This window comes from Bidens hawaiensis, unplaced genomic scaffold (assembly GCF_021521415.1).
Source record: "Bidens hawaiensis isolate Kalapana, Puna unplaced genomic scaffold, B.hawaiensis_p1.1 tig00063757_1, whole genome shotgun sequence".
Classification (NCBI taxonomy): Eukaryota; Viridiplantae; Streptophyta; class Magnoliopsida; order Asterales; family Asteraceae; genus Bidens; species Bidens hawaiensis.
Genome location: NW_027501405.1, coordinates 9,781 through 21,037, shown reverse-complemented (window position 1 = coordinate 21,037; position 11,257 = coordinate 9,781). Strand labels below are relative to the sequence as shown.

The 11,257-nt window shown below is 35.4% G+C and overlaps 2 protein-coding genes across 2 annotated transcripts; both read left to right on the top strand.

The window, feature by feature from the left end:
• The first annotated feature begins 2,501 nt into the window (after positions 1 to 2,501).
• On the top strand, positions 2,502 to 6,977 carry LOC143604030 (uncharacterized). The gene is made up of 9 exons (XM_077080632.1): positions 2,502 to 2,664; positions 3,549 to 4,175; positions 4,254 to 4,342; positions 4,439 to 4,792; positions 4,882 to 5,151; positions 5,245 to 5,457; positions 5,544 to 5,765; positions 6,152 to 6,710; positions 6,757 to 6,977. The coding sequence occupies exons 1-9, from the start codon at positions 2,502 to 2,504 to the stop codon at positions 6,975 to 6,977; spliced, it is 2,718 nt and encodes a 905-aa protein (XP_076936747.1).
• A 3,183-nt stretch (positions 6,978 to 10,160) lies between these two features.
• On the top strand, positions 10,161 to 10,598 carry LOC143604034 (uncharacterized). Its single transcript, XM_077080638.1, has one exon. It carries the CDS (start codon positions 10,161 to 10,163, stop codon positions 10,596 to 10,598), a length of 438 nt encoding a protein of 145 aa, XP_076936753.1.
• Positions 10,599 to 11,257: the final 659 nt, after the last annotated feature.

Sequence of the window (11,257 nt, the reverse complement as noted above, 5' to 3'; positions counted from 1 at the left end):
CCCCTCTTTAAAACCCCTTTCTTAAAGTCCAAAAGTTCACCTCATAACAATTCATGAGAAGAACAATGGACTGGGGGGACTTGAAGAGGTAGGTCCCCGCAAAGCCCAGTTGGACCCGCAAGACACACCTTGAAGAGGTACGTCTGCGCAAAGATCAGCTGGTTCTGCAGGACCCACCATGCTCAGAGATGAAGACCTTACACGCAGTAAGCCAGCTGTTCCCGCAGGAAAGCCTCCCTTGGTACAGTACCCTACCTGTTCCCGCAGCTGTGGGTACAAGCCAAGAGGGAAGGCTACCCGCACTAACAGTATGGCTACACGCGTAAGACACTAACTCTTATACTTCAGCAATGTCACCTGAGGAAAGAATGAGCAAGGCGGGAATATTCCCGCCCAAAAGAGCCAGTCCGTACGCTTCTGGAAGATCTTTTGTACTATACCTGCCAAGGTATGGACAAAATAGACAAGATCTGACCAAAGCAGCCCATGAACCAATCACATGGTGACAGCTCACCGACAATAGTACGAGGAGGAGCACGCTCCGGTACAAAATGTCACTATCAGCCGCTGCCTACCCACCAACTCCCATCGTGGCACGTACGTAGCCCGTAGTTGGTGGAAAAGGAATATTATATACAGCTGGCCGTACCTGCTTGGAAACCTACATTCGGCTATAAATACTCCAACACCTTGGAACGGTATGATCATCATATATCATCTTATCTTCTCTAGCTATTTCTCTCAATATACACTTATATTCAGAGCAATCTAGTCTGATTCTCACGCCGGAGGGTGGTCACAAGGAGGAACCCCCCCTTCTCAGTGACGAGCTCACGGTGTCTGTTTTGCAGGTCGAGAAGAATAACCATCTTTGCCGGACCTAACCCGCGTGAGAAACATCTACTTAACCCTAAGATTATCCGTAATCTGCCGGGGTCATTTAGTGTTTCTTCAGTCTAGTTGGTGTAACTCTGCTTTAATGTAATTTTTCGTTTTTTTTGGGCAGCTCTTCGGGTTATGGAGGTTGCCCTTTAATGTTTTGGTTCTGACGGTTTTCGGTTGTTTATAAAATAAAAGTTTTAGTTCGATAAAAAAACAAATACTCAAAAAGTAAATATAAACAAACTCAAAAATAGACTGCTAGAAAAATATTCATGTGTAAAATAGAAAGGACAAAAAAAAAGTAAAACGACCAAGTTTATAAATTCCAAAATGTATTATTATATGCCCATTATTATCATGATTTTTTTATTTTATTAACATTAGCAAATCAATGTCTCTCAGTTGACCACGTCAACAATATTCCAAAACAAAGCTTATAAAAATACTAGTGGGTTCAAACGACCAACAATGTCAAAATTAAAGACATTTATTAGTTATTAATATTATCATGATAAAGTTATGTTTTCATATTTGCTCTACTTAAATTATCAAGCTATTTTGGAGTTTCAAATAAAATGATCGGTTTAAATCAATTATATGTGGTTCCATTAATTTAAAAATAAAGGCAACTTATTATTATGCATTTCAGTAGTGACTTGGTGAGAGCATTTAACTTCCATTATGATGAAAGGAACCAGACACAAAAAAAACAGTCAAGTAGTTGCCTTTAATTTTGGTTTGTTTAATCAAGACAGTCTTTTTCTATCAAGTTGAGAACAGTTAAGTACCTTGAAGTCGGGTCCATTTAGGGGTGCAAATGAGTCGAGCTGCTCGCGAGTTATTTTAAACCGGCTCGTGAAAAAGCTCGATCAAGCCGAGCTTAATTGAGTCCGAGCCTGAGTTCAAGCCTAAAAGTAAGCTAGTTTAATAAACGATCCTAAGCCCGAGCTTTACTTATCGAGCTTGAGCCGACTCGTGGGCCTAAACAAGTCTGCCATTTATATAATTTTTTATTATATATTTAATAATTATTAATTAATATATATATATAATGTTATGAAAAAATAACTATATAATATATATTGTTTTATACATAAAATTGTAATTGAAAAAAAAAATATATATAAATAATTATAAATACAAAAAAAAATAATTAGTAAATAGTAAACGAGCCGAGCTCGAGAATCTACTCACGGGCCGTACTGAATTCAATCGTTAACGAAGAGGATTTGATTGAGTACCGAGAAGGCAAGGTATTTGGCTGAAATACTAAAAGAAAGTAAATCCATTTTTTTTATTTCCTTGGAAGTCTACATTTTGGCCGAATCTTCAATAGTACGACATAATAGTATTATTATCGGGGCAGACTCACAAATCAGTTTAAATAGAAGAAGTCAAGTAGATGGATTAACAAATCAAAAGATAAACATGATTAGTTTAGAAATAAAATAAATTGTGTGTAGACTATAATCACTGTCTCTCTATTTATGGGCTTATTATGGCATATATTAATATGGGCCTTTTAAGCCCAAGTGAATCAACAGGAACACAAAAAAGCCCAAATCTTCAACTATAAGAAGTGTTGTTGGTTGTCAAATTTTGGCGGGAAGATGTGTTCAATGGCACAGAGTGAAGAAATTGGAGGCGAAATGAAGAAGCAGCAGAAGAAGAAATTTGGGGGTTTTCTATATAAAGAACCATACTCGATTCAAATTGATTTCATGAATGCTCTTTACGATTCCTTCGATAAAGGTGGAATCGCCATGCTCGAAAGCCCAACAGGTATTATTGTTTGAAGTTAAATGAGTTTTATTTAAAGAATATGCTCATTTAAGCTCCCGAGCCGGCTCGAGTTCATTAAGTGAGGCTCGGGCTCTTGCTCGTTTATCGAAAAAGCTTTTTTTAGGCTTGGGATCAGACTCGTTTATTAAACAAGCTTATTTTTCGCTCGGGCTTGTTAATTAAACAAGCTTATTTTTACGCTCGGGATCGTTTATTACACAAACTTATTTTTAGGTTCAGAATAGTTAATTAAGCAAGCTTATTTTTACGTTCGGGCTTGTTATTTAAACAAGCTTATTTTTAGGCTAGGACTCGTTAAGTAAACAAGCTTATTTTTAGGTTCGGGCTCATTTATTAAACAAGCTTATTTTTAGGCTTGAGCTCGGGCTCGGGTTGTTTGTTAAACAAGCTTATATTTAGGCTCACTGGCTCATGCTTGGGCTTGTTTGTTAAACAATATTATCTTTAGGCCGAGCTCGGGATTGTTTGTTTAAGAAGCTTATTTTTAGGCTCGGGCTCAGGCTTGTTTGTTAAACAATCTTATTTTTAGGCTCGGGATTGGTCTCATTTGTTAAGAAAGCTTGTTTTTATGCTCTGGCTTTGGTGGATTTTAAAACAAGCTTGTTTTTAGGCTCGAGCTCAGGCTTGAGCTAATTTAAGCTCAGCTCGATTCGAGCTTTTAGCGAGCCGATCTCGAGTAGCTCACGAGCGGCTTGGCTCGTTTGCACCTCTAGTAGATAAACGTGTGGGCTTTATTTATTGTCTAACTAGGAGTTCGAGTCCATCTCTAATTGTACTGAGTCGTGGTCTATAATATATAAGCTACCTATTCAAAGTAGTGATTATGTGTTATTTGGTTTGATTGTCGATTGGGACATGAACAGGGACAGGAAAAACCTTAAGTATAATCTGTAGCGCGCTGCAGTGGCTTTCCGATCGAAAGCAAAGTCAAAATACCAACAGTTCAGGCGATACGGATCAGAACGAAACGACTGGAGATCATGGCGAGTTAGATGACGATTACGAACCTGATTGGTTAAGGAACAGCTTTGTGAATAAAGAGGTTGAAAGTCCAAAGAAGAAGGTTAAGGCGAAGAAAAGATACGGATTTAGTAATAAAAAACGCGACGAGACCGAAATTGAGGAGAGTTTTCGGGATTTGTTTAATCAGTTTAGAGAAATCGAAGGTGACTTGGAACATAATAATATGAGAGTGAAAAGTGACGCAGAGAAGTTAGATGATAAAGAGTTTCTGGTGGAAGAGTATGTGTGTGGGGACGAAAAGAATGGATCAAGTAAGCGAAAAAGCGGTGGAATATGCTGCGGTTCGTCTTCGAGTGATGATGAGGATAAAGAGTTTAGTGATCAAGAAGAAGCAGATTTTAAAATTTGTTTTTGTAGAACTCATTCACAGTTATCGCAGTTTGTTAAGGAATTGAAGAAGACGGTTTTTGCTAATGAGATAAAGATTGCATGTTTGGGGTCTAGGAAAAACTTCTGCATTAATGAAGGTAAAATGTATTATTATTATTTTGCTTATTGATGTTAAATGAATACACAATTAAATTTATTGGGTTAAAATTTCGCAGATGTTTCGAAGCTTGGGAACTCGACTCTTATTAACGAGCGATGTTTGGATCTTCAAAAGAATAAGAAAAGCCAAGTTTCTAAAAAGAAGGTATAACTGAATCTTTGCTATGCATTAGGAATAAGAAACTATATTAAATTTTTATTCAAATAATGGCAAATTTTATTTTCTAATGTTGGTTTTTAGAATTCAGGTGTGGGGGGAAGAAAACGCGAAACAAAGGCTGCAAATGGATGCCCAATGCTTAGTAAAAATAAGCTACAAAAGCAGTTTAGAAACGAAATGACTGATGAAGGCCCGTTAGATATTGAAGATCTTGTTCGTGTTGGGGGCAATTTAGGAACTTGTCCATATTACGGTTCTAGAAGCATGGTTCCTTCAGCTGATCTTGTGGTTCTTCCTTATCAATCTCTTCTTTCTAAATCTTCACGGGAATCACTCGGTTTAAGCTTGAAAAATAGTGTTGTTATCATAGATGAAGCTCATAACCTTGCTGACTCGCTCATTAGCATGTATGACTCAAAAGTTACTTTATCTCAGGTAAAACGCGTAACTTTTAGCAGCTATATTATAATACCGTTAATTGCATAAAAAAGTAACCGACTTTGTTTTGTGGTTTCGTGTTACAGTTGGAAGTTGTTAATTCTTGTTTAGAGGGATACTTTCAACGGTTTCACAACCTTTTAGGACCAGGAAATAGAAGACACATTCAAACGTTAATGATACTCACTCGTGCGTTTATACAAACTTTATGCAACAAGGATGATTTTAATTTAGTAAACTCTAGTGGCTCGGAGTGTTCTATGTGCATCAATGAGTTCGTGTTTTCTCTCAACATCGACAACATAAATTTAGTGAAGCTGCTGCTGTATATTAAAGACAGTAATATGATTCACAAGGTGAGTAACTTTCTAGTTTCTACCCTTTTGTGATTAGTGATTAATATCTATTATTTGCATAGTTGCTTATGATTTTATATATTTGTCACTTAGGTTAGTGGATATGGAGATAAAACAATTAGCATACAAAATGACACTACAAGCATTTTATCAGCGTTTCGTGCGTTAGCTGGAATATTACTCTCGCTAACGAATCAAGATAGTGACGGGAGGATAATAATCTCAAGAAAAAAACCAACAGAATCTGGACAACAAGGCGGATATCTAAAGTATATTATGCTCACCGGTGAAAAGATCTTTCACGAGGTTTGTAAAAATGTCGTATTCTGTGTTATAAAATTTAACTTTGAATTTTAAATAATGTTGGTTTTGAATAATTGAACCGTTTATAGATTGTTAATGAAGCACATGCTGTTGTATTGGCTGGTGGGACCCTCCAACCGATCGAAGAAACACGAGTTCGACTCTTTCCATGGTTACCGCCAGATCAGCTGCATTTCTTCTCGTGTGGTCATATAATCTCATCAGACAATATTTTACCTATTTCTGTTTCAACCGGGCCTTCGGGTCAATCTTTTGATTTCAGCTATAGCTCTAGAAGTACATCATCCACGGTCAGTAATTAGGGGTTGCAAATGGGTTGGGTTGGGTCGAACGGGTCATGGGTTGAAACGGGCTATGGTCGGAACAGTTTAATTAAAAAAATGGTTGTTTTGGTTTGGGTAGGAAGTTTTTTTGTTTTTGATTTAAATTTTGAGTTATGATTTTTTTGTTTATTTTTGAACTTTTTTAAGGGGTTTTCTATTAAGATCAAAACCTTTAAAAAAAAAATTATAACTCAAAGTATAAATCAATAACAAAAAAAGTAAAAAAACTAAAATGTTTCATCTGTAGTCCTCGTTCAAAAAAAAACATTACTAACACAGAAGTTTTTTTTTTTTTTACTGTTTTTATGCATTTGTAACATTACTAACACATGTTAACTTTAATAATATTATAGGTTAACGAGTTAGGCCTTTTACTTTGTAATCTAGTAACAGTAGTTCCACAAGGTATCATTGTCTTCTTCTCTTCATTTGATTATGAAGAATCTGTTTACGACGCATGGAAAGCTTCCGGGACCCTTGGTAGGATTATGAAGAAGAAACGTGTATTCAAAGAGCCGAGAAAAACCACAGAAGTTGAAATTGTTTTAAAAGAATATAAAGAATCAGTTGATACAAATAATGGTGCTGTGATTCTTGCTGTAGTTGGAGGAAAGATTTCAGAAGGTATTAATTTTAGTGATGGGCTGGGCCGATGTATAGTCATGGTTGGGCTGCCATACCCAAGCCCGTCTGATATCGAGTTGATGGAACGGGTCAAACATATTGACCGTATTGGTGACTCGAAAAAAGATTCGAATGTTACATGCTTTAGTGGAGATACTCAAGCAGGATTTGAGGTTTTAAGAAGTTGCAAGAATAGAGGCAGAGAGTATTATGAAAATCTTTGCACGAAAGCCGTAAATCAGTCAATCGGTATGCATATAATTTTTTTTAAGAAAATTATTATTCATTGTACATATTTTGTTTTTTGTCATATTGATGGTTTTTTGTTTATCAGGTCGAGCAATCAGGCATATTAATGATTATGCAGCAATCTTGTTGGTAGACACACGTTACACGTCCGATGCTACAAAAAAGAGCTTCTATCACCCGACAAACAAGCTTCCAAATTGGATTAAAAACCGTCTTGTGTCAAAAACCAGTAGTTATGGAGAGGTCCACCGGTTGCTTCATCAATTCTTTAAATTTTTCACAAAAGTAAGTCACTTTAGCCGGTAGATATTTAGATATACATTTGTGTAGTGAAATCAACTTTCTAAATGATAACTCAAAATATTTGATACCTGTTTTCGTGTCATTCTTATATTATTTGAATTTCATCTCTTGTTACATATGCATTTCCCAGCTTGTTTACACTGAAAAGTTATGTATTTTTCATTGTTATAATTGTATGTAAGAAAAGATTATTTATTTTGTTTAGCACTGCTGTGTAATGCCACTTGTATAAAATGGTACAAAATAAAAAAAGGGATTACTCTATAAAATAATAATAATAATAAAAATGAAGATTTTTTTTAATTTTCCAGTTTTTTTTGTTGCAATTTTCCATATTATTTTTTTTTGCAATTTTTCACAGAAAAAAAAACTGGAAAATTGCACACACAAAAAAAAAAGATTTTTTTTATTATTTTCCATTTTTTTTTTCAATTTTTCACAATTATTTTTTTTTTCAATTTTAAAAAAAATGTTCTGCAATGTCAAACTATTTAAAAATAAAAAAACCCATATGACCTGCTATCCAGGTAAAATATTAGAACAAAAAGAAATCTTTAGTGACCTGATTGGAACAAAATATTTTATGAGTGACTTGATTGAAACAGTTTCAAAACTTGGTTATTATTCTATAGAGCTGCCTCAAAAAAATTATGTTACATATAGTAGAATAAAAAAAAAGCTTTTCTTACTTAGATATATAAAAAAATATAAAGTAAGTTACATTTGGTTGTAATTAACCTTCTATAATGAAGTTGCATGTTTCAGACTCACATATGCCTTGCTTTCAATGCGTTCTGTTCAATTATCTTCCTTTTCACCAACACACTGGTACCACTTTATTTGAAGATTGTTGAAGGGTCCATACAGCTAAGCCCCTAATAAATACAATGAGTGCAAAGTACCTTTCTTCATTTGTTTCAAGATTAATAATTTACTTTTAGTAATACATCATAGCAACCAACCGTTGGTGCGTGTTAAAATGTTAAATACAGAACCAGCTTTAAGTAGAAAATTATATATATAGTGGGAAAGAGAGAGGTAGCTACGCAGTTGCATAACCGTTTTATAATATGTGTTGTGGTCTCACGGTTATCTACTTAAATTGGTACTGTATCAAACGGCCCGCTAGGGGTGTAAACGAGCCGAGCACAAGCTCACTAGGCTCCAGCTCGGCTCTTTTTTTGAAGCTCGAGCTCGGCTCGCGAGTCGTTTTACAAGCTCATGCTCAGCTTGTTTCGAGATCTTTTGTAAAGATCGACTCGGGCTTGTCTCGTTGATTATTTAATAATTAAATAATTAAATTATATACGTTTTTAATTTATTTATATATATTGAGAATAACCTTATAAACGAGCCTAAGCTTGGCTCTTTTAGAGCTCTTTTTTTGATGCTCGAGTTCGGCTAGCGAGTCGTTTTTCAAGCTCATGCTCGGCCACTCGGCTTGTTTCGAGATCTTTTGTAAAGATCGACTCGGGCTTGCCTCGTTGATTATTTAATAATTAAATAATTAATTTATATATGTTTTTAATTTTTTTTATATATATTGAGATTAACCTTATAAACGAGCCAAAGCTTGGCTTGAGCTCGTGTAGTACCTTAAACGAGCCAAAGCTCGGCCGTGTAGTGTGAAATCAAAACATAGTACTAAAGAGTTAAAACTACAAAATGCATTGTTAAGGCTCAACGAGCCTAAACGAGCTTCCCATACAAGACTCGAGCTCAGGCGCGATAACTAAACGAGCTTTATTTGAGGCTTGGGCTTGGCTTCTTCGAGCTTTTTACACCGATCTCGAGTTGCTCGCGAGCAGTTCAGCTCGTTTGCACCCAACGACCCGCCCTGTGTTTTTAATCAAATAAATAAATTTATTGTGAGACATACTATTGCAAATGGAGCCAAATTTGGCTAGAGAGACTCAAAACATGAGAATGAATTTTAGAATGTACCCTACATCTTTAACTTTGCTCCTTAATCAGTGGCAAATGCACTTTTGACAACATATGGTCAAATATTCAAGTGTACATTATCATTACACATCCTTTTTTTCTCTTTAAAATTTAAAAATATATTCCATTTTATATCTTTACACTATCACAATTCATACACACTACTTTTTATCAGTGTGCAAACAAAAAGAAACTAAATCCCTCTTGCCCCAGTAAAAGATTTCCGTTTGTGTTTTGAAATTTCAAACTTGCTGCGATTTGAAATACATTCGACATCAATCTTGTAGTTTAAACAATAATTATCTTAATTGAATATTGGATGACGGGTCAGAATGTTTTCGGGTTGAAATAGATATTCTGGCCCGTTTTCCTTTTTTAACTAGAGTAATGGGTCAGAATGTTTTCGGGGCAAAATAGATAATCTGACTCGTTTAGTCTTTTGCTTGGATAACGGGCCAGAATCTTTATGGGTCAAAATAGATATTCTTGGCCCGTTTTTTTAACTAGAGTAACGGGTCAGAATGTTTTCGGGGCAAAATAGATAATCTGACCCGTTTAATCTTTTGCTTGGATAACGGGCCAGAATGTTTTCGGGCTGAAACAGATAATCTACCTCGTTTTATAATTAACTAGGGTAACGGGTCAGAATGTTTTTTGGTCAAAATAGATAAACTGGCCCGTTTTCCTTTTAACTAGCGTAACGGGTCAGAATGTTTTTGAGTCAAAATAGATAACCTGACCCGTTTTTTTTAACTAGCGTAACGGGTCAGACTGTTTTCTGGTCAAAATAGATAACCTGGCCCGTCTTTTTAACTAGCGTAACGGGTCTGAATGTTTTCTGGTCAAAATAGATAACCTAGCCCGTTCTCTTTTGAACTAGCGTAACGGGTCAGAATGTTTTCAAGTCAAAAAGATAACCCGGCCCCTTTCTTTTTCAACTAAATTTTCTTTTTACTCGTTGATGATAAGATGTCGAATTTCCGCCTTTAGGATTAAATAACATTCTAAAATCTCGTGTTGTCACCATAAATATCAATTCTTTCATCTCCTCTCTCTCTCTATAAACAAAACTTCAAGGATAGACTAAGAAAATACATACAAATGCTGATCAGAAAAACCATACGCAAAACGAAAACTTTCTTCCACAAAACAATCCAAACCTTCAAATCCTTCGTCTTCGGAGGATACAAAAAGCTATCCAAAGCTCCATCTTTGACTCTATTCTCCATCAACAATCCAAAAATGCAACATCTAGACACCTTCTACAAAGAATTCTGCGAGCAATGGGACACCGATAACACCAATACCACCAACGAAAGCCTCAAACTTTCACAACAACACGACGTCGAATCAAACCAAGATCACAAACCAATAGTCAATATTAGCATTGACGAACAAAAAGATGTCGGATGTTCTAAACATGTAGACAGTGTTAATCAAACGAATACATTGGAGAAAAAAATGAAGGAGTTGGAGATGATGGATGTGAAAGATGAAGAACATGTTATGGATATTGAAGAGGTGATACATTATTATTCTCTACTCACAAGTCCCATGTATCAAGATCTTGTTGATAAGTTTTTCACATATATGTATTCTGATTTCAACATTCAACAGCCACCAATAAGAAGTAACAGTCTTAGTAGTTCAATAAGGAGGTTAGGCCCCTTAAACATCTAAAATTTATCATATTAAATGTGTGCATTTGAGTGTGTGTTTGTTTTTTTTCATCCATATGGAGTGATGTTTAATTGTTTATTGATTATTGATTATGTAGCTATAGCTACATATTTACATATACAATGAATGTTTGGTACAAAATCGGTTGTGTCGTTTCCTAGGCAAATGCGGGTCTCGTTTGTCTGAAGTTTAAGTCAAACGCGACTCGCTTTTGTTTATTTTTTGTTGAATGAAATAAAAGTTTTGTTTCATTTGATGATGGACCTAAACCTCTCCGAGGACATGGTTGAGGATAAGAATTCTTGGAGAAGTAGAATTAAAGTTAAGGATTTTTAGGGAGAAAGGAATACCTTATGGCTTCTATTTACCTTATTTTAGTCACGCACCATAATAATATTTTCTCTACATAATAATAATAATTATTATTATTACTGTCGAACTCTGATTTCCTCTGTATTGTTTCATACACATGTACTTTAGAGCTGAGGGTCTCTCTGGAAGCCATCTCTTTATCCATGTGGATAGAGGTACGGTGTGCCTATATTCCAACATTCCCGGACCCTACTTATAGCTATGCTATTGGTGGGACTTCACTGAGTATTATTGATTGATTGATTGTTTCATTTGATGATGGACCTACTTGCCTACTTGGTCCAATA

Coding starts and splice junctions, on each gene's coding strand:
- LOC143604030 (XM_077080632.1), top strand. CDS start 2,502: ATGGCACAGAGTGAAGAAATTGGAGGCGAAATGAAGAAGCAGCAGAAG. Junction 5,766..6,151: donor CTAGAAGTACATCATCCACG/GTCAGTAATTAG, acceptor ATAATATTATAG/GTTAACGAGTTAGGCCTTTT. Junction 6,711..6,756: donor TAAGAAAATTATTATTCATT/GTACATATTTTG, acceptor TTTGTTTATCAG/GTCGAGCAATCAGGCATATT.
- LOC143604034 (XM_077080638.1), top strand. CDS start 10,161: ATGCAACATCTAGACACCTTCTACAAAGAATTCTGCGAGCAATGGGAC.